General features: G+C 45.5%; 1 protein-coding gene across 1 annotated transcript in view; it reads left to right on the plus strand.

Moving 5' to 3' along the window:
• Positions 1 to 1,597: 1,597 nt before the first annotated feature.
• The window catches only part of Rsph10b (radial spoke head 10 homolog B), a 53,808-nt gene continuing 33,358 nt past the window's right edge, over positions 1,598 to 22,047 (plus strand). The window contains exons 1-9 of the mRNA XM_021163175.3: positions 1,598 to 1,676; positions 5,855 to 6,206; positions 7,624 to 7,699; positions 10,632 to 10,700; positions 13,255 to 13,428; positions 15,770 to 15,855; positions 17,265 to 17,385; positions 18,129 to 18,305; positions 19,154 to 19,328. Coding sequence (XP_021018834.1) covers positions 5,953 to 6,206; positions 7,624 to 7,699; positions 10,632 to 10,700; positions 13,255 to 13,428; positions 15,770 to 15,855; positions 17,265 to 17,385; positions 18,129 to 18,305; positions 19,154 to 19,328 — 1,132 coding nt within the window. The 5' untranslated portion in view covers positions 1,598 to 1,676; positions 5,855 to 5,952. The remainder of the gene's footprint in view (positions 1,677 to 5,854; positions 6,207 to 7,623; positions 7,700 to 10,631; positions 10,701 to 13,254; positions 13,429 to 15,769; positions 15,856 to 17,264; positions 17,386 to 18,128; positions 18,306 to 19,153; positions 19,329 to 22,047) is intronic.

Here is a 22,047-nt window from a genome sequence, read left to right on the forward strand (position 1 = left end):
AAAAAAAAAAAAAAAAAAAGATATTTTTGAAGCCTTTTTACCATGTCTGCAGTTACTGTTCTGCAATTTGACTTTGTGTGTGTGTGTGTGTGTGTGTGTGTGTGTGTGTCTGTGTGGCAACTTTTGACTTTGAGCCCTCAATGACGATTGAATTCTATTTGTTTTCTCACCTACCCACCCTCACCCCAGTGTCTGAGGCAGCGTTTTGTGAAACTCAGGCTTCTCTTGACTCATTTTGTCACCAAGGTTGGCCTAGAACTGAACTTGCCTCCACTGCCCAACTGCTGGGATCACAGGTGTGTGTCACATATGCCCACATTAAAAAATATGGTCTTTTTTAATTAGCAGCTCTCAATCCCGACTCATTAAATTTAAGAACAAAGGACTTCTTTACCTAGTTGTAAAGAAATTACTGACTAGGATTGGGATCCCTTTGGAGTGGGTCGAAAGGGATGAGACGGGCTTCCAGCCCTGGCTGATCTGGAACTTGCTATTTAGAGCACCCCAGCCTGAACTCATATTCTCCTGCCTCTGCCTCCTGAATTCTAGGATTAAAGTCACGAGCCACCACAGCTTGGGGTCACTATTCTTTAACTGTTCCTCAGTGCAGCTAGAGTGGAAAGTTCCATTCCAGGCAAGGGCTGGGCCGAGGCAGGAAGTAAAAGAAGAAAGTCTGAGTGTGCCATAGCTCAGTGCTGTAATTTGATTTCCTTGGGGTGTGAACTATGGGTTTTTTTTATTCTGTTTCTGTGGAGTCTTGTCCATTTGAACTGTGTGAAAAATAGAAATTACAATGCCTCCTGTGAAGTCCAGGTGGCAGTTAGGAAGAGTGGTGACTGGCGTGGGCTTCCTCTGTGCTGTGGGCCTCCTGGAGAAGAGATCTGCCATGGTTCATGGTTGCTGAGGTTGTAAAGGCTTAGCTACCTGCATTTGTTAATCTCAAAGTCCATGCTACTGCTGGGTAGGGTGGCACAGACCTGCAAGTTCAAGCACAGCAGAGGCAGGCTGAGGCCATCCTGGGCTGCTCCATAGTCCCAGGCCAGAGAGGGTTACATACCAAAATTCTGTCTCAAAACACACACTGCTAGTACAGCTCCACCCACAGGGTCTCAGAACATTTCACAGGAGCACTGCAAGTTGGGGTGGTACAGTAATGCCCCCTCAAAAGAGTCTACTTCTAATCACCAGACCCTGTGACTGTTACCTTATATGTGACAAAGGGGACTCTTGAGATGGGATTAAGGAGCCCAGTGATGGGGAGATTGTCCAGTGCAGTCTGATGGGCACTGTCTGTCACATTAGTTCTTCAAAGTAGAGAACAAGTATACTGACTCTTCCGAACCCTCCAAGTAAGCCTGGCCTGCAACTTACCGCGGTGGAAAACAAAAGGCAATGGTGGCAAACAAAAGCTTATGTTATTCTAGTTTATGGTGAGGAAACCTGCTGAGGGAGGTCACATGGTTTGCAGTTAGATCGGGAAATCCAGGTACATCCGGCTCCCTTGCCTAGCCAGTTCCTCCCTTCTTGGATGCTTTACAGCTTTGTCTGGTACCCGTGGCCCCTTTAAGAGGACAGGAGGCGGGGCTGTGACAGTTGCTTAGAGACCACCTAGCTCCCAGGACGCAAAGTCTTCCTTAATAGTGCTACTTTGGGATCTGCAGGCCTGGCCAGAGCAGGTGGGTGAGCACCCTAAAGTAGTCCTGTGTGTGTAGCAACTATGTAAAGACTTGAACACGTGCTTGATTGATAAAGGGACCCTGCGGAGGGGTGGAGTGGTGCTGGGACCCTCGAAAAGGCGGGTTTGCCCTTGGGTGCAATAATGCCGGGACTTCCTTAAGAATGGGGTGGAGGTGGGGTCATCACTATAAGAAACGAGCTAGTTGTATCTGTAGTTTGAATTTCACTAATAGAGGACCAGAAAACCTAGAGTAAATGGTTGTTCAAGTTGAGAGTGGAGAGCAGCTTGGGCTGGCTTGGCTGATACTCATCAGGCCCTTGGACGAGTGGGCGCGCAGGGGTTGGAGAAGCTCTGAGGTGGGATTGACCATGCCTAGCAGCGGCAGGCATGGAGTGCCACTCTATCCACCCCCAGGGGCCACGAACCTGGACCAGCTTTCTTTGCACCCCAGGATTTCTTTACGTCTTGCTTGCCTAATGCAGTAGGACACCATGACCGAGATCAGTTGGCTTTGGCCCTCTGCCCTCAGCTCCGAAACTCATCCGGTCTCTTCCAGCCCCAGTAGTGATGAGAGCGGCTGGGTCATGAAGCTCTACCACAGGACTACTCTCGAGTTTCCCACTTGACTCCTTTTCCCAAGAAATCGTTGTAACTCTGGCTTTAGTATATACATAGGTATACACAACAATATTTACTGATAATAGTAAAATATACTTTTAAAACAATTTTGGGATACATATAAAATTTACCCTTTACTAAATAAAGCAAACTTGTGTACTAAGGAAATTATGTGCTTATTTATTTTTTAAGATTCATTTTTCACTTTTATTTATGAGTGGGTATATAAATATTCCCATTTGCAGGTACCCACAGAGGCCAGAAGAGGGTGGTAGATACTCTAGAACTGAAGTTACAAGTGGCTGTGAGCCACCAAACATAAATGCTGGGACCCGAACATGGACCCTCTGCAAGAGCCCCAAGTGCTCTTAATGCTGGACCCCAAAGCTTCTTTTTTTTTCCATTTTATTTATTTAATGGGGTGTGGAGTAGCTAGTGTGCCGCCTGCACATATGGAAGTCAGAGGACAGCTTGCGGGGATTGGTTCTCTTCCTTCACCATGTAGATTCCAGGAATTGAACTCGGGTCATTAGGCTTGAGGAGACATGGCTTAACCTAAGTCATTTTGCAGGCCTGCTTGTTTATATTTATGTAAAATTAATTCCTGGGGATTTAGAGACAGCTTAACAGTTAAGAATGCCCATTATTTGATCGTGATGGCACACACACAGAGAAATTAATTTTAAAATTTTAAGGTATACAATAGTGGCACATACCTTTAGTCCCAGTACTAGAAAGGGAGAGAGGCAGCCAGATCTCTGAGTTTGACACCATCCTGCTCTACAGAGCGAGTTCCAGAACAGCCAGGACTACACAGAGAAGCCCTGTCTTGAAAAAAAACCAAAAGTTTAAAACAAGCATTCTAAAGCCATCTATGCAGAGATATACACACAGGAATGTCAGTAGGAAAAGAATGCCTTTGTTTTCTGTATTTAAATCGTATTTCTATAAAAGTAGGATACTGTACAGTAGAAGCCCTGCAAGTCATACAATGTCGCAGTCTTAAATCTGAGCAGAGATGTTTCAGGCATGGCATGGCATGATGGCATGCACGGTACAGAATACACATGTCATGTGTGAAGAATGGACATGGATTTGGAGCAAAGGTTCAGCGTTTTTAAGATATTGTTCTTCCAGAGGACTGGAGTCCAGTTCCCAACACCCACATCAAGTAGCTCACAGTCACGTATACTTCAGATTCACAGGATCCCAACCCCTCTTCTGGGACCTCTGAGGGCATCACAGTCACATGCGCACACCCTCAAACAGACACACGCATATACACATAATTTTAAAACAAAAACAATCAAATTTAAAAGGCCAAGCAAGAACCAAGACAGTGAAGTTGGTTCATATAACCCGGGAGGGTTCTTGCCAGAAATGCATTGGCTTCACTATGTGTTTGATTTTTAATTAATTCTTGGTTGTACATTCACAACGCTTTTCCTGCTAGATTTTCATGACCCCTCTGCTCATGTATGTAATCCTATATGAGATCTTGAGCCACAGTTTAAGAAGTTGAGCTCTAGAGGCATCTGCAAGCATGAGGACCTGAGTTTAATCCTGAACGCCATGTCAGCGTGTAGAAACTGGGGCTGGATGGCTCAGCCATTAAGAGCATCTAGCTGTTCTTCCAAAGGAGCAGAGTTTAATTTCCAGCATCGGGATGGCAGCCCACAATTATCTGTAACTCCAAAGGTGTGGCCTCCCTTCCCCCAGCCTGGAACCTGCTTGCTCAAGGGTGGAGCTACCGGCTCATTCGTCCTGCCACGCCCACTGCTGGAACCTGCCTTTGCTGCCTGGAGGCACACACGTGTTCGTCCTGCTACTGGACCCTGAGTTACTTGGCGGGATATTGGGTTCCCTCCCCCTTCCTTTATAACTGAGTGTCTGGAAATAGTAAAATTGAGCTTTGATCAGGATGTTGTCTTGGCTCCATTATTTCTTCCGCCCCGTCTAGATTCCTCTCTTTTCAGCGAACTGCCATTCTCAGTTGAACCGTTCGTGTTGTGGACTGCCGGCAGGCCGCAACACAAAGGGATCCTCTTCTGGCCTCCCCGGACACTGCATGCATGTCATGTGTTGCACAGACAAACATGCAAACAAAACATCCACAAACACAAAAATAATAAAATGTTCAAAAATATTTTTTAATGCAGACACCATGACATGCTCATCCATACTTGAGAAGTAGACACAGGAAGGAGGCTGCCCAGAGCTCTCTGGCTAGCTGGCTTTGCCTAATTGGTGACCTCAGAGGTCAGGGAGAAGCCCTGTCTCAAAAACCTAAGATGGGAGCAAGATAAAGGAAGACACCTAATGTGGACCTAGGCCTTCCACATGTGCACATCCTCATGCATAAACACATGGACACCACACATACAAGAAGTTGTCACTGAGGGCTCTGGAAGTTAGACAGCCAATGATTTCAAACTGAAAGACCTGAAACGACAGTCACTCTGTATATTAATTTTCCTGAACTGTATACTTTCAGAATCATCACAATCGTATCTTCACACAAGGTACCACTATTTCTATTTGAGATCTGAGGCCGGAAGCCGTTTGCTTAGAGACAAAACACTGCTAACATGATACAGGGGCCTTTATGTTTTTATGGACTTGATGCTTTTTAAATTTGTATCTTATTTTAAAATAATAATAATAATCATTAACATTATCAATTATTATTATTGTGTGTGCAATATGTGTGTGTGTTGCTGACTCATTCCTTGTTCGCAGCCACTCACAGTAGAACAGAATTAACATCAAATATAATTAGCCTCAGGGCTATCCACAACAGAAGTGCAACTGTCGTGGGTCCCTTGTGGAGCTCAGAGGACAGCTTGCAAGAAGAGTCCGTTCTCTCCGTCCGCCATGCAGGTTCAGCGATACCCAGCTTGTCAGGCTTGTGGCAAGCATCTTTGCCAGAGGAGTCACGTCTCCCACCCCAACTGTCCGTGGCTGAACCTGGCGCTCACCAATGGAACCAAGCTCTGCATGAGCTGTAAGGAGTCCTGTCTCCACCTTCGAACTGCTGGAATTACAGATACATCAACTTTCTACATGAGTCTCAGGGATCTGAACTCAGGTCTTCATGCTTTTGAGGCAAGCACTTGACCCAGGAAGGACGGCCACTCCTAACTGTAGTACTGTTAGGAACTCATAAAATTACATTGGCTGGCAAAATGGCTCAGTAGGTAAAGGTGATTGCTGCCAAGCCAGACAGCCTGAGTTTGATCCCCAGGATACAGATTATGAAAGGAGAGAGGCACCTGCGAAAAATTGCTGTTGAATCTCCACACATATACACATACCCAGACACATTCTCATATGTACAAAATTAATAGATAAATCAATGTAATAAAATTATAAATGAAATAATGTTTCACAATGGTTCTGATATTAAACATTTTAAAACAATCTGTGCAACATTGGAATTTAATTATTTACATAAACTGTCATACATGCCATTACTCAGGCTTCAGTAGGATGATAATGTTCTAATGTCCCAAGGCTAGTTGTTTTTACAATCAAAACAACCCAGTCTTTATTTTTCAGGTAAAACCCATCCGTGCTTTGAAACAAAACTGCAGTCTACCAAAGAAATCATTGGCTAATTCTGCATGTAAAGAAAACCCGTACGTCTTCCAAGAGCCATGGTGAAAGAAAAGAAAAAAGCGGACAAGAAAGGAGATAAGTCCGCCCGCTCTCCCTCCTCCATTTCTGATAACCCAGAAGCCTCGAAACAAGATAGCAATGCCAGTAAGCAAGAAGTGGCCCCCAGTGCTGTTGTCCCAGTCGTGGAAACACCACTCAAGCAAGCCCCCAAAAGAGACTCAGTACAAATGGAACAGAGTGAAGAGGAGACTCAGTATGAAGAGCCCATCCTGACCAAACTCATAGTGGAAAGGTAAAAGTGGGGCATGATGGAGCCAGACTCTGTAAACCAAATGTTACATGAAGGTGTGTTTGTGTGGGACCATGTGAATCCTCGTGCGTTTTGTTTGTTTGTTTTATTTTTTTGGTTTTGATTTGGTTTGGTTTTGTCTTTCCAGACAGGGTTTCTCCCTGTAGCCCTGGCTATCCTGAAACTCTGTAGACCAGGCTAGCCTCTAACTCAGAGATGGGCCTGCCTCTGCCTCCTTAGTGCTGGGATTAAAGGGTGCACCACCACTGCTCAGCTCATGCAGTTTTATGATCCTGCAATTCCCAGTTTCCAAAAGCACTTTTGTGTGTGGGTGTGGAACTCACTGCTTTGGTTAGATGGACTATCCCGAGCTCCCAGGGTCCTCTTGTCTCTGTCTCCTTTTTTTTAGGGAGCTGGAAAAATGGCTCCATTTGTAAAGTGTCTGCTATACAAACCTGAGCACCTGATTTCAGGTCCTTAGACTCCACTTAAAAGTCAGGGGCGGTAGCACACTTCAAGAATATTTTTAGCCAGGCGGTGGAGGCGCACGCCTTTGATCCCAGCACTTGGGAGGCAGAGACAGGCAGATTTCTGAGTTCAAGGCCATCCTGGTCTACAAAGTGAGTTCCAGGACAGCCAGGGCTATACAGAGAAACCCTGTCTCGAAAAATAAATAATAATAATAATAAATAAAAATAAAAAAGAGTATTTTTAACATGGTAACATACATAAAATTTGCTTTTTTTTATAAAGATTTATTTATTATTATACATAAGTTCACTGTAGCTGACTTCAGACACAGCAGAAGAGAGCATCAGATCTCGTTATGGGTGGTTGTGAGCCACCATGCAGTTGCTGGGATTTGAACTCAGGACCTGCGGAAGAGCAGTCAGTGCCCTTACCCGCTGAGCCATCTCACCAGCCCAAAGTTTGCTATTTTTAACTACTTAAAATGTATAATTCAGTCACTGGTGAGATGGGACAAACATAAGGATTAAGGTTCAGATCCCCAGAAACTTAGATAAATTCCAGTTGAGGATGGTGGCCCACGAGTATGTAAGTCCAGCTTTAGAAGGTTGAGATGGAATGGCCAAAGCAAGCTGGCCAGCTCTGGGTTTGATTGACAGATCCTGCCCCAATAGGTGAGGTGGAAGAGCAAATGGTTCCAGATCACTTGTATGTGTACATCCCGCCCCCCCTCCCCACACAGATTGAAATAAAACAAAATGTATAGTTAGTTCAGGGTGTTAAATGCATTCCTAGTGTCTCACAGCTAGCATTTGAGTTCTGACCCTCTTCCCAGACAGAAATTCTGTACCTACCAAGCCCCTTAGATCACACTAAGAGGTGTGTATGCCATGGGAATCTGTATACTTTAACATCCACACCCTTCGTGAGTTTGAATGCTGTTTCTTTGTAGCTATGAAGGGGAGAAAGTCCGTGGACTGTATGAGGGAGAAGGCTTTGCTGTCTTTCAAGGCGGAAACACCTACCACGTAAGTCACAATTATTGGAGCCAACAGGGCTGGAAGAAAGGAATAGACTGAAAGTCTTCCATTCCCAAGGCTTGAGCGAATTGCACAGATTCCTCTAAAACTTTGTTTTGTTTTATTTTTCGAGACAGGGTTTCTCTGTGTAGCCCTGGCTGTCTTGGAACTCACTCTGTAGACCAGGCAGGCCTCGAACTCAGAGATCCGCCTGCCTCTGCCTCCCGAGTTCTGGGATCCCCTAAAACTTTTAGAAGTACTACATACTGATTTACCCTGAACCCCAACTATCTACTTACGGTGACTCAGTATAACCGAAGTGCTCATTTTAGACTTTAATCTTTCCTTTCCTGATTGTTAACTATTGTCAAGCCATAGATTCACCACTCAGTAAATACAGTCACCACAGGCGAGATACCAAACTTGGATGCTTAAGTCCCCCACACAAAATGCTTCAGGGTTTGCAAAGAACCTACACATATCACTGGGGCTAGAGAGATGGCTCACCAGGGTTTGCTGCTCTTGTAGAAGAGGACCAGTGTTTGGTTCACAGCACCAGAATGGCAATTTCACAAGTGCCTTTGGCTCCAGATCCAGGGGGTTTGATGCCCTCTTCTTGCCTTTTCCAGGGCTGCACTCACATCACACACACATACACACACACACACACACACATCTTAAAGAAATAGAACCTAATGGGCATCTTCCCATATACTGTGTTGTTATTTGTTTCCTTGTGGTGCTGAGGATTGAATCCAGGGCCTTGAGTCTGTTATCCAAGTGTTCTACCATCACAATGCACACCCTGCATATTCATTGTCATAGCTACACAACTTACAGTACTGAACATAAAGCAAATGATATGCAAATGACATGTAAATGAAATGCAAATTATATGCAAATAGCGTTAGGCTGTATGTTTTAGGGAGAGATGGTCTTTTTAAAAAACTGCGTGTCTAGTCCACATGCAACTGTTTCAGTCCTGGCTACATAGTGAATGTCAGTAACGATCTGACTTCTTTCCCCCAAATATATTCTATAGGTATTTGATTCTGTCTACTGGTTTAACACAGAGGCTGCCCTTAGCTAGTTTGAACTGTCAACTCGGCATATTACCTAAGAAGGGAGTCTCAGTTGAAGGATCACTAGATCAGTTTGGCCTATAGGCACACATGTGGGGGATTGTGTTGTTGCTATAGAAGGGTCCAGCCCACTGTAGGTGGTGCTATTCCCTAGGCCGGTGGTGCTATGCTGATCAAGAAAGCTAGATAAAGAAAAGACAGCAAGCAGCGTTCCTTCATGGTTTCTGCCTCAAGTGCCCGCTTGAGTTACTGTCCCAGTGTCCCTCAATGACCGACTGCGAGCTGGAAGTGTAAGCCAAATCACTGCTTTTGGTCAGAGTGCTTCCGCATAGCAACAGAGATGAAACTCAGGCCAAGAGTGATGAGCAGAGTCTCAGGGCTGAGGGTGTGGCCCCATGGCAGATCACCTGCCTAACGTGCAGAAATCCCTGAGTCCATCCCTGCCACTGCAAAGAATAAAAACAAACAAACCAAAAAGGGCGAAATCTCACTTTCACTGTTGTTTTGTGATAAAAGTTCTCAGCTAGCACTGTTTCTTTTCACTCTTTAAATAGATACATCAATATTTTATATATTAGTCACATAACGGTAGATTGCAGTTAGAATTGTTTTCAGTTATAAATTTATCATGTATTACTATATGATTTTCATCACTGTAGAACCCACACCAAAATACAAGATAAGTTTTAAAATTTTTGATGTGGCCAGGCAAGTGGTGGCGCACACCTTTAATCCCAGCACTCGGGAGGCAGAGGCAGGCGGATTTCTGAGTTCGAGGCCAGCCTGGTCTACAGAGTGAGTTACAGGACAGCCAGGGGTACACAGAGAAACCCTGTCTCAAAAAAAATTTTTTTTTTTGATGTGTTGTGAAGCATACACAACATTTGTTATTTTAACCTTTTGAAGTGGACAGTCTAGTGGTCTTAAACATCCCATCACCCCTGACAGCCCAGAACTTTCTGACCATCATAAAATGAAGCTTGGCAGCCATGAAATGAGAGCTCCCTGGCTTACCTGACAGTTCTTTGTGATCCTGTGTAATGCTCAAAAATTGCTAGATGCAGCTGTTCCATAGTTGTTGGATTTTTTAAGGGTTGTTTCATTTTTTTCCCTTTACTTGTAGGCCTCATATTCATTCATTCATTCATTCATTCATTCAGATTACCAAAAACATGTGCTTATGTAAAAAAAATAAAGTTTAAAGATTTCTAGGTCTTATGTGTATGTCCGTGTTCCATGTGTGTGCAGATGCCCACGGAGACCAGAAGAGGGCATTGGGTCCCCTGGACCTGAAATTCTACACATTTCATACATAGCTATACACGTGTGTATGCCTGCACACAGTTATGTGCATATGCACGCTGATGATTTCCAATAAGAGAAAACAAAGTGCGAGGCTCACAAATGTGCCGTGTCTAATGGTTGTGTTTGGTTTTACAGCGTAGGAAATGGGCCTTGTCCGTGCTAGTCAGGCGTCTCCCACTAAACTTTCTTCTCAGCCCCAAATCTTGAAAGCTCGAAGTAAAAAAATCAAAAGGTTTTGAATTCTTTTCGCCTGTAGTTCAGAGATTTTTCCAGTGACTTCCTTAAGAGACTGACTGTGGTTATCAGGTCTAGGTTTTGGGGGTAAACTCCTCCTTGGATCTTTTTTGGCTCAGAATGGCTCACTGTGTGTGTGTGGTGCAGGCTCAGAGTGGGCACCACACTGTGGCAGCTGCCACCAGCCAGCCAGCACATTCCTGCAGGTAAAGGGGCAGGGTGGGCTGGTGGGCAGGGTTCCAGTCTACGAAGGGAGCCACTGTCTAGATCCCCACTGTCCACGGCTCCCATCTGAGAGGTCACTATTATTTCTCTCCTAGGGTATGTTTTCAGAAGGACTGATGCATGGACAAGGGACTTACATTTGGGCTGACGGATTGAAGTACGAGGTAAATCATTGTCGTGTGTAAGAGCTGTCAGGGATTAATTGTAGAATTAATCACAGGTTGGCTTCCTGCACTATTTTTTTTAAAGATTTATTTATGGGGCTGGAGAGATGTACAATGTACTCATATAAATAAAATTAAATAAAATAAATATTTTTTAAAAAGATTTATTTATTTATTGTATATAAGTGCACTGTAGCTGTCTTCAGACACTCCAGAAGTGTGTGTCAGATCTCATTGCAGATGGTGTGAGCCACCATGTGGTTGCTGGGCTTTGAACTCAGTTAGTGCTCCTAACCACTGAACCATCTCTCCAGCCCCGCTCCCTGCACTATTTTTAAAGAATTCTTTTTTTTTTTTTGGTTTTTCGAGACAGGGTTTCTCTGTGTAGCCCAGCTGTCCCGGAACTCACTCTGTAGACCAGGCTGGCCTCGAACTCAGAGATCCGCCTGCCTCTGCCTCCCAAGTGCTGGGATTAAAGGCGTGCGCCACCACGCCCAGCCCATTTTTATTTTTTAAAGTATATGTGTGTGTGTGTGTCCCTGTGTGTGTGTGTCTGTGTGTTGTTATGGCTGTTGACTTGAGGCGGTCTCAGAGGCTACAGGAAGGTATTGGATCCTCTAGAACTGCAGTCACATACAATTGGGAGCTGCTGGTATGAATGCTGGAAACGGCACTCATGCTCTAACTGTTGAACCATCTTTCTAGCCCTCTAGATAGACTATTCTTATAAAAGTAAGTCAAGTTAGGTGTGGTAGCACACGCCTTTAATCCCAGTACTTGAGAGGCAGAGGCCAGGAGGTCTCTGTGAGTTTAAAGCCAGCCTGATTCTAGGACAACCAGGGCTACATATTGAGACACTGTCTCAAAAAAAACAAACAATTAAAAAAGAAAAAAAAGAAAGTTAGCATAGTTAGGATGATATCATGGAATCCCAGTACTCGGGAAGCTGAGGCAGGAGGACACCCTGAGTCTACATAATAAGATGCTACTTCTGAAAAAGAAAAAAACTCAATGCAAAGGGCAGTGTTAGCACAGGACCAAACCTGGAGAGAGCAGGACGATGCAGAGGCCGACTTGTCACTCCGTGTAGTAACGCGGTGACTGTGTCAGGTGCCTGCGAATCCCTGGAGCTGGCTTTATGTGTTGCACTGGAGGTATCCTGTGTTTACACATCACACACGGGTGGAGTTCAGTGGTGATCTATGTGTTCTCTGCGTGCATTGCACACGGATAGATGTATGTTAAATCCCTCATGCTTTATCTGAACACAGTTTCTATAGTCTCTTAAGCCATCCCATCCCCGCAGAGCTCACTCTTTTTCCTGGCTGCATGCATCCCATTATGGGGGTTTCACAAAAACCATCTGGGTTGCTGGGCTGAGGGGAAGTGAGTATTTTTAAACTGATTGTGAGAACAGATTTGTCCTCTGAGACTGTGCCAGTTTCAGCTCCCACTCTCAAAGCCTGTGAGTGTCTGAAGTGCTGTTCTAGAAATCTCCACTGCAGAGTTACTAATGCCATGGTGTTCATAAATGGTAAGAGACATTTAAGGCAAATACACAGAGCACGTGGATTCAGAGGGCAGCTGGGCAGCATGCACAAGCTGCAGAGGTACAGAGATGACGAGAGAGGGTTGATCCTCCACTGAGGGGGTCTGGGGATCCACCCTCAACAGTGTGTTAGAGCCCAGTTTTCTGAGAGAACTCCCTTTCCGTGCTACCCCCACCTTCCAGCCTGCTGCCAACATGGAAGGTTTCTGATCCCTGAGTGGTGGTTTTGCCAGGCAGGTCCTTCTGTGTCACTGTCTCTGGAAATCCTCTGGCATATTGGGGCTGGGGGAGGATCCTTCTTGGCAAGCACAGAGCCCTCCACAATCAACCCATCTTAGAGAGTTCATGGGTGGGTCTTGGCTCTCGAAGCATCCTCAGTCACGTTGAGCCACCTAGCACCAATATGCTCTGCTGAACTGGTGATCATCCTGCGTGTTTGGAGTCTTGGGACTGAGGCAGAACACCAGCTTAGCACATGGGGAACCCTGGTTCATTGCCCAGTGCCACTACCACCATTGCCAACGGAACCACTCTACCATCTTTGGGCCATGGCGCACATCACCATGAGCTGCTCACAATGAAGGCGCCCTCAGCCAACACAGTGAGTTCTTCAGAAGTTGCCCATGAGGTAGGCTGTTGACTGCAGAGTATTTTGATGGACCATGGAGAGACAGAAGGCTTTCTGTGGGTGATCAGTACCTGCTGATCATTCAGACCTCTCCACGGTGGACCCTAAGAGGCTAAAGTTAAGGTCAGGATTGGCAGCCACCACATTACCAGGTCACCTGCTTGCTTCTTGGAGCATGGTGTAAATGAAACCTTCCCAGTGTTCTATTCTGCGTGGACTTCCGTGCCGTGGAAGAACGAGGTGAGGGGATAGGAAACACAGGGACGAGGACATGACGTGCACATCCCCCACACCCACAGAAAAGCCAGGTCAGTGTCAGAGTGGTCAGAGTTCCTTCATTGCCACCCCCTATCGTCCTCCTGGTCATTTTGCCCTAGGGGGACTTTGTGAAGAATATCCCCATGAACCACGGGGTGTACACATGGCCGGACGGCAGCACTTATGAAGGAGAGGTGACCAATGGCATGAGGAATGGATTTGGTATGTTCAAGTGTGGCACACAGCCCGTGTCCTACATCGGCCACTGGTGTCACGGCAAGAGACACGGGAAGGTAGGTGAAGATTATACCCCACGAACAGTCCCATCTGTGTGAATGTATTTATGATATAAAATTAACCATTTACAACACTATACAACCATCACATTATCCAACCTCTAAAACATTTTTAGCACACAAAATAGAACAAATATGCATTAGGAGGTCACTCCATATCCCTAGCCAGGATCAGGCTGCCCACTGTGTATGTGGATTTATGTCCTAGATGTTGTGTCGGTCCGATTTCTGGTCACTGTGACAAAAACCGCTTGCCTGGCATGGTGGCGAACACCTTTAATCCCAGCATTTGTGAAACAGAGGCAAGTGGATCTCTATGAGTTCAAGGCCAGTCTGGTCTATACAGAGAGTTCTAGGCCAGCCAAGGGACATAAGAGCACCCTGTTTCAAACCAAACCAAACCAAAACAAACCCACCATTACTACCAACAACAGCAACTTCTTGCTAGGAACTACTGAGTAGAGAAATGATTGATTTGGGCTCACAGTTTCAGAGGGCTCAGCCCATGGTAATTGGTGCTACTTCTGGGTCTCCCATGGGGCAGAATAGGATGGGGGTGAGAAAGTGAGAGGCTGCTACCTTATGGTAAACAGGAAGAAGATAGTAGGGCCAGGACAAGACGCAGCTCTCAAGAACGTATCCCTCAGTGACTTTCCGCTAGGTCCCAACCTTCTAACGTTTCTTGAACCTTCTGAAACAACACAACACAAGCACAACACAAGCACAACACAACACAAGTACAACACAATACAACACAACACAAGCACAACACAACACAAGCACAGTACAACAAAACACAAGCACAACACAACACAAGCACAACACAACACAACACTGGAAACTAAGTGGTCAGTGCATGGACTTGTCAGGAACACTTCATATCCAAACTCTAACAGACACTTCTTTTTAAATGGAATCATTTAATATGTGAACTTTTGTTTTACTAAGCCTAGCCATTTTATTAAGCATGAGGTTCATCTAAGGAGTGGCATGTGTTGGTACTCTGCCCCTTTTAAGGCTGACTAATGTTTCATTGTAACTATATACCATAATTTATCTATTCATCTGTTGATGGACACTTGAGCACACATATACAACAACAGTACACACACACACACACACACTCCATGGTTTGCATATGGAGGTCAGAAGACAGTTTATAGAAGCTGGTTCTCTATACCACGTGGCTCTCAGGTCACAGGGCTAGGAGTCAAACCCCTTCACCTTGATGCGTTACCTTCGTCTTGAGACAAGCTCTTACTTTGTCCTTCAGGCTGTCTAGGAACTTATTGTGTAGCCCAGGTTGGTCTCCAACTTAAACTGATCTTTTTTTCCTCACTGCCCAAGGGTGGGGATTTTAAGTATGAACCCCATGCCTAACTCGTGCGTGAGGAAGTTGGCCTCAAGCTGATGGTCCTATTTGAGAGTTTCTGGAAAACAGGCATGGTCAGTCTGTAACCCATGGACCCCTGGCACCTCAGGATACCATGAATAAGGCCCAACATACTGAGGGATAACATTATCAAGTCTCAGTGCCAAAAGATTGGATGGCCCTGATTAGCAGGTGAGGCCTCACTGGAGGAAGTAGGTCAGGGAGTTGGTCAATCGGGAAGTAGCTTGTCCCTAGTTCCTTCCCACCCCTCCATACTTCTGTCTGCCACAGGTAAGCAGCCTCTGCCATCTGACCCACTGCCATGATGTTCTGCCTCAACACTGGCCCAGAACTAACAGAACTGATGGTTATAGACTGAAAACTCTGGGACCACCAACCAAAATAAATCATCCCTCTCTTCAGTTGTTTCTGTAAGGTATCTCTCCCCTAAAAACAAAAAGTCTGATTCATGCGAGGAGCAGCTGGTTTGTGATATTGGTGTACATACTTAACCCTTTGTATGTTTGTGTGCATTGTCATGGAGTGCATGTGGTGGTCAGAAGACAACCTGGGGTGCATGTCCTCATCGTTTACCTAGCCTGGAGCATCTCTGCTGTGTTAGCATGCTAGCTGGCCCTCGCGCTCCCAGAGGTTCTCCTGTCTCCATTTGCCATCTCCTAGTTAGGAGTGTGGGGATGGCAGACGCTTACACTGTGTGCTGTGTCCAGCTTTTTATGTGGATTCTGGGATCCACACTCAAGTCCTCGTGCTTGCACTTTACCCAATGAGACCTTTTCCCCAAGCCCTTTTCTTCATCTGTAAAACCAACGTATCATGGGTTATGAGTCTTAGTAACTATAACATTGACTTCTGCACAGTTTATGCATCTTAGATTTGCATGCTTGATCTTTATGCAAGAGGATTTGCGTCATGAGGCTTCATTTCTCTTACTATTGTTTGCTCTAGGGCTCCATCTATTACAATCAAGAGGGAACCTCTTGGTATGAAGGAGACTGGGTATACAACATCAAAAAGGGCTGGGGAATAAGATGGTAGGTACGACCCTTCCCTCCTCATTTGAGTTGTGGGTGAAAACGCTTTCAAAGGCTCGCTTGATTCTCACCCAGGTTAGAGATGAGGTGCACAAATGATGAAGAACACATCTTTTTATCCAAGCATGGAGGAGTTTTCAGTAACTCCTGACAACATCTCCATAGCAATGAAAACATCCTATGGGAAATCCAGAAGAGAATACTAAGTGTGTGATTGTAGGCTTCACTTTGTTTTAAATAGGAACTGCCCGCCTTTGTCCTCTGTAATCTACAATGAATCTGTTTATCATAGGTTACAGTACTGAATGTTTTCTGAAGAACAGCAGCATTTTTGCTTGATTTTAGATTGACCCGATTGTCTTGTTGTTACTGTTTTAGCTTTGGCAGTGCTAGGGATTGAACCCAAGGGCCTAGAGCACGGTGAATATCCTCCCACTGGGCTAAAACACGGTGAACACCCTCCCACTGGGGCTACAGCCCAACCCCCATTTTGCTTTGTTTGTGCAAGGTCTTGCTATTAGCCCAGGCTGACCTTGAATTCAAGAATCTCTTTTCTCTCCCTCTCAAGTGCTGGTATTATAGACCTGTACCTTCATACCCAGCAAGGATGTGTGTGTGTGTGTGTGTGTGTGTGTGTACACTAGGGTATATTTTTATATGTATATGTGTGTGCACATATGTGTTAGTGGATGTGAAGGCAGAAGAAGGTATCAAGTCCCCTTGAGCTGAAATTACAGGTGGTTGTTAACTGCCCAATATGGACAGGAAATAAACTCTAGTCCTGTGGAAGAGCAATGAGTGCTCCTAACACTAGGCTAGGGAATGGATCCATCAGTATGGCCCTTCCACAAAAGCGTGGGAAGCTGAACTCAATCCCCAGCACCCATGGAAAAAGCTTGGTGTAGCAGGATGTACCTGCAACCTCAGCACAGGGGAGCAGACACAGGAGGATCCTTAAAGCTTCTAAAGCCAGCCTGCCCTGCCAGACCGATGAGTTTCAGGTCCAATGAGAGACCCAGTCTTTACAAAACCAGAGGAAATACATCCCATGTGGACCTTGGGGCTCCACATGCACATGTGCACACACCACATATGTACCTAACAATACATAGTATCTAGTGTCAAAATATTTAAGTAATAACATAATAGGAGTTGTTTTTAGAAGATGTAAAATCTCACTCTTACCCATTTATTGAATAATGAAGAAGTTTAATAAATGGAATTATTCTCCTCCCTAGTAGGAATATTTTTGCCAACCATGTGCTACCTATGTCTCCATAGCACTGGGTCCTTTCTGGGTTGGATTTCCTGAGAGGCGTTTAGGGGGTGAGTTTAAGGGCATTAAGGGCAAATCAGATGTTGTCGACATAAGATAACCAACTGTTCATCCTTGTTTTCTTTGGTCCCAGCTATAAATCAGGAAACATATATGAAGGGCAGTGGGAGAACAACATGCGCCATGGGGAAGGCAGAATGAGGTGGCTCACAACAAATGAGGAGTACACGGGCCACTGGGAGAAGGGGATCCAGGTAGGCACCTGACGTCACATGCGTCGCAGCCTGAGGAGGGAGCTGTACTAAGGGCCCTAAGCACAACTAACCTAAGAAACTTGAGATGGCTAGGGTTAGCCTCAACTCACAAAATCTAGAATCACCTGAGAGGCGGACTTCTGGCACAGTGTTATTTTAATTACTCTAATTGATGTGGGAACACCCATCTTAGTTGTGGACAGGGCCATCCCCCCCCACACACACACCTGGGCAAGGGATCCTGTACTATATTTAGTGGAGGGAGCGGGCTGAGCTGAGCGTGCACCCTCTGCTCTCTGCCTCTGACTGTGGATGGATACAATGTGACCAGCCTGCCCTTGACTGTGGATGGATACAATGTGACCAGCCTTCTCAAACTTCCGCCACTGTGGCTTCCCAGAAGTGACAAGACTATAACCCAGAAGTGTGGCCCAGCCCTTCCTTCCCTAAGCTGGTTTGGTCACAGCTACAGAAGAGAAAGTGACTTAAAGTTACAGTCTTCTAGTGCCAGCTACACTGTTTAATCCATGTTTTGTCATTTAGTCTTCTGGAACGGTCTCACACATCCTTCATCCAATCCTACAATCCCTAAATTTAGGGCTCACTGCCAGAGGTCAAAAGGCAGCTGACCTCAATACCTGCTTCTAGGTTCATGCGCTCTGCCCCTTCAGATTATCAGTGTCTTTGCCATAACTGGAGTTCAGGTAAAGGGGGTTTCTGCTGACGAGCTACTTTCTTTTCAGAATGGCTTTGGAACACACACATGGTTCCTAAAGAGAATCCCCAACTCTCAGTATCCCTTGAGAAATGAATACATAGGGGCGTTTGTAAATGGCTTCCGTCATGGACAAGGGAAATTTTACTACGCCAGTGGAGCCATGTATGAGGGAGAGTGGGCTTCCAACAAAAAGCAGGGCAGGGTGAGTATGGCTGCTGGGAAATGCTGGAAGGTGTGTGTCTGGTAAGTCATGGTATTGCTCATTTCACAAAGATAACTACTTTAGTTACAGCGATGATATGCATTTAAAGCTCCTTACAACGTATTATTTCCTGGCTACTTAGAAACGATTGAATTGTCTCTGTTATATGTGTATACAATTAAGGGAGGGTGCAGGTTGCAGGTTGTAAATACAGTGTAGCCTGATCGTTCATATACAATTGCAGTGTGGGCATTGGGGCTGCTTGTGATATTAACGCAGTGACTTCAGCATTTCTATCCCACCTACCCACATAGCAGCTCTACCCTTGGGTTGCCGTGTCCCTAGGATTACAAGACAGGCTTCGCATTACACAGCCCTGCTAAGGAGAAGAAAAGAGACTCATTTCCAAAGCTCTCTACAAATGCCTCTCAACTGACAGAGCTGAACAGGGGAGAGGGTGAGGAGGGTGATGGGAGGGGGGCGTGTTTGTCGACCTCAGAATCAGTACTTTACCATCCTGGGGTTGACATATAGCAGTACCACACCTATGGCTATGGGCCCTCCATTGGCCATTCACAAAGCTTATTAGGGTTTTTAATAAACAAAAAGTTGAATGCTATGACCAAGAGGTGATTCAACTTGGGGAAAGGTTGGAGGAGGGGGGAGGGGAGAAGAGGAGGGGCAGGCGCAGGAGGAGGGAGAGGCATGGTGTGAGAGTCAATGAAGAACGACTCTCTGTGGCCTATCTTCAAAGCAGAAAATGCTCCAAACCCTAGAAAACCCTTCTGAAGAATGCCACAGTCTCCCTCCTGAAGCCTCTTCAGCCTCACGTGCCTCCCTCCCTACAGGGCAGGATGACCTTCAAGAACGGCCGTGTGTATGAAGGTCTGTTTTCCAACGATCACATCGCACAGTTCTTTGAAGCTGAAATGGACTACTCACGCAGCCTGGACCGTTGGTCAGACGCCTCGCAAAGGAGCCGGCTGCCTCGGGGGTCGTCAGTCAGTGCTGTCAGGGAGCCTGGTAGGTGAAAGTAAATGACTATTGTTTTATTATTGATTATTATTATTATTATTACTTATTCCATTCATTTACATCTCAAATAATATACCACTTTCCAGTTACCCCATCAACCAACCCCCATCCCCTGATATCCCATTTCCTGGCTACCCCTCTGACACTCCCCATCCCACATCTGCCCTCCCCTTCCCTTTTGCCTGTTGGAGAGTGCTCCCCCACCCACCCACACTCTGCCATCCCACCGTTCCAACACCCCCCTACTCTGGGGCATCAAACCTTCCTGGGACTAAGGGCCTCCTCTCTTGTTGCTGTTGGGCAAGGCCATCCTCTGCTACATATGTATTTGGAGCTAAAGATCCCTTTAGGTACACTCCTTGGTTGGTGGTCTAGTCTCTGGGGGAACTAGGTGGACAGGCCAGCCTATGTTGTTCTTCCAATGGGATTGCAATCCCTCTCTGCTCCTCCAGTCCTTCTGCCAGCTCCCCACCCCACCCCACGCCAGGTTCCCTGAGTTCAGGTTCCAAGCATCTGCCTCTGCATTGGTCAGTTGCTGGCCAGACCTCCCCAGGAACTGCCACATTTGGTCCCTCTCTGCAAGCACCTCCTGGCCACAGCAACAGTGTTGGGTTTGGTGTCTGCAGACATGATGTATCCCTGGGTGGGGCTGTTCCCTGGTTGGCCTTTCCTTCTATCTCTGTTCCATTTTTTGTCCTTGTTCTTCATTTGGATAGGAACATTTCTGGGTTAAAAAAATCTTTGAGATGGGTGGGTGGCTCCATCTCTCCACCAGGGGCCGTGCCTATCTACTGGAGGTAGTCTCCACAGATTCTGTCTCCCCCTTCTCTGTGCATTATGGCTAAAGTCAATCCCGTTGGGTCCTGGAAGCCTCAACAGTTTCTCTGCTGTCTGGGACCCTCCAGTGGCTATCCCGTTTCTCATCCCCCCTGCTACCTATTTTTATTCGATTTCCTTACCCTCTATACCTCTCTCATCTCTCCTCCAGATTCTGATACTGCCACCCTTATTTCTTCCTCCTCCTTTCTTCCTTGTCTCCCTCTCCTTCCACCTCCCACAATCGTCCTGTTCCCCCTTCAATGCAGGACTGAAGCATCCACCTTCTTGGTCTTCCTTCCTTCTACTTTCCATATGGTCTATAAGTTGTTTTTTGTTTGTTTGTTTGTTTTTGTTTTTATTTTTTCGAGACAGGATTTCTCTGTGTAGCCCTGGCTGCCCTGGAACTCACTCTGTAGGCCAGGCTGGCCTCAAACTCAGAAATCCACCTGCCTCTGCCTCCCGAGTGCTGGGATTAAAGGTGTGCGCCACCACTGCCCAGCTCTATACGTTGTATCATATGCACTGTGAGCTTTTGGGTTAGTATCCACTTAATCAGTGAGTGCATACCATGTGTGATCTTTTGTTGTCTGGGTTACCTCACTCAGGATGATATTTTCTAGTTCCATCCATTTGCCTGTGAATTTCATGAAGTCATTGTTTTTGATAACTGAGTAGTATTCCATTGTGGAAATGTACCACATTTTCTGTATCCATTCCTCTGTTGAGGGAAATCTGGGTTCTTTCCAGCTTCTGGCTATTATAAATAAGGCAGTTACGAACATAGTGGAGCATGTGTCCATGTTATATGTTGGAGCATCTTTTGGGTATATGCCCAGGAGTGCTATAGCTGGGTCCTCAGGTAGTACTATTTCCAATTTTCTGAGGAACCGCCAGACTGATTTCTAGAGAGGTTGTACCTACCAGCTTGCAGTCCCACCAACAATGGAGGAGTGTTCCTCTTTCTCCATATCCTCGCCAACATCTGTTGTCACCTGCGTTTTTGATCTTAACCATTCTGACTGGTGTGAGGTGGCATCTCAGGGTTGTTTTGGTTTGCATTTCCCTGATGACTAAGCATGATGAACATTTCTTTAAGTGTTTCTCAGCTATTCGAGATTCCTCAGTTGAGAATTTTCTGTTTAGCTCTGTACTCCACTTTGTAATAGGGTTATTTGGTTCTCAGGAGTCTGCCTTCTTGAGTTCTTTATCTATTTTGGATGTTAGCACTCTATCGGATGTAGGATTGGTAAAGATCTTTCCCCAATCTGTGGGTTGCTGTTTTGTCCTATTGACTGTGTCCTTTGCCTTACAGAAAATTTTCAGTTTTCTGAAGTCCCATTTGTCAACTGTTGCTCTTAAATCCTAAGCCATTGGTGTTCTGTTCAGGAACTTTTCCCCTGGGCCCATGTGTTCCAGACTTTTCCCCACTTTCTAGTCTATTAGATTCCATGTATCTGGTATTATGTGGAGGTCCTTGATCCACTTGGACTTGAGCTTTGTACAGGGAGATAAGAGTGGATCTATTTGCATTCTTCTACATGCTGACTAACAGTTGAACCAGCACCATTTGTTGAAAATGCTGTCTTTTTTCCACTGAATGGTTTTAGCTTCTTTGTCAAAAATCAAGTGAACATAGGTGTGTGGGTTCATTTCTGGGTCTTCAATTCTATTCTATTGATCTACTTGCCTGTTTCAGTACCAATACCATGCAGTTTTTTTTATCACTATTGCTCTATAGTATAGCTTGAGGTCAGGGATGTTGATTCCCCCAGGGTTTTGTTTTGTTTTGTTTTTTATTGTTGAGAATAGTTTTTTTCTATCCTAGGTTTTTTGTTATTCCAAATGAATTTGAGAATTGCTCTTTCTGCTGCTAGAGACTTGGCTCAGT

Source organism: Mus caroli, unplaced genomic scaffold (assembly GCF_978045245.1).
Source record: "Mus caroli unplaced genomic scaffold, Mus_caroli_1 scaffold_4, whole genome shotgun sequence".
Lineage (NCBI taxonomy): Eukaryota > Metazoa > Chordata > Mammalia > Rodentia > Muridae > Mus > Mus caroli.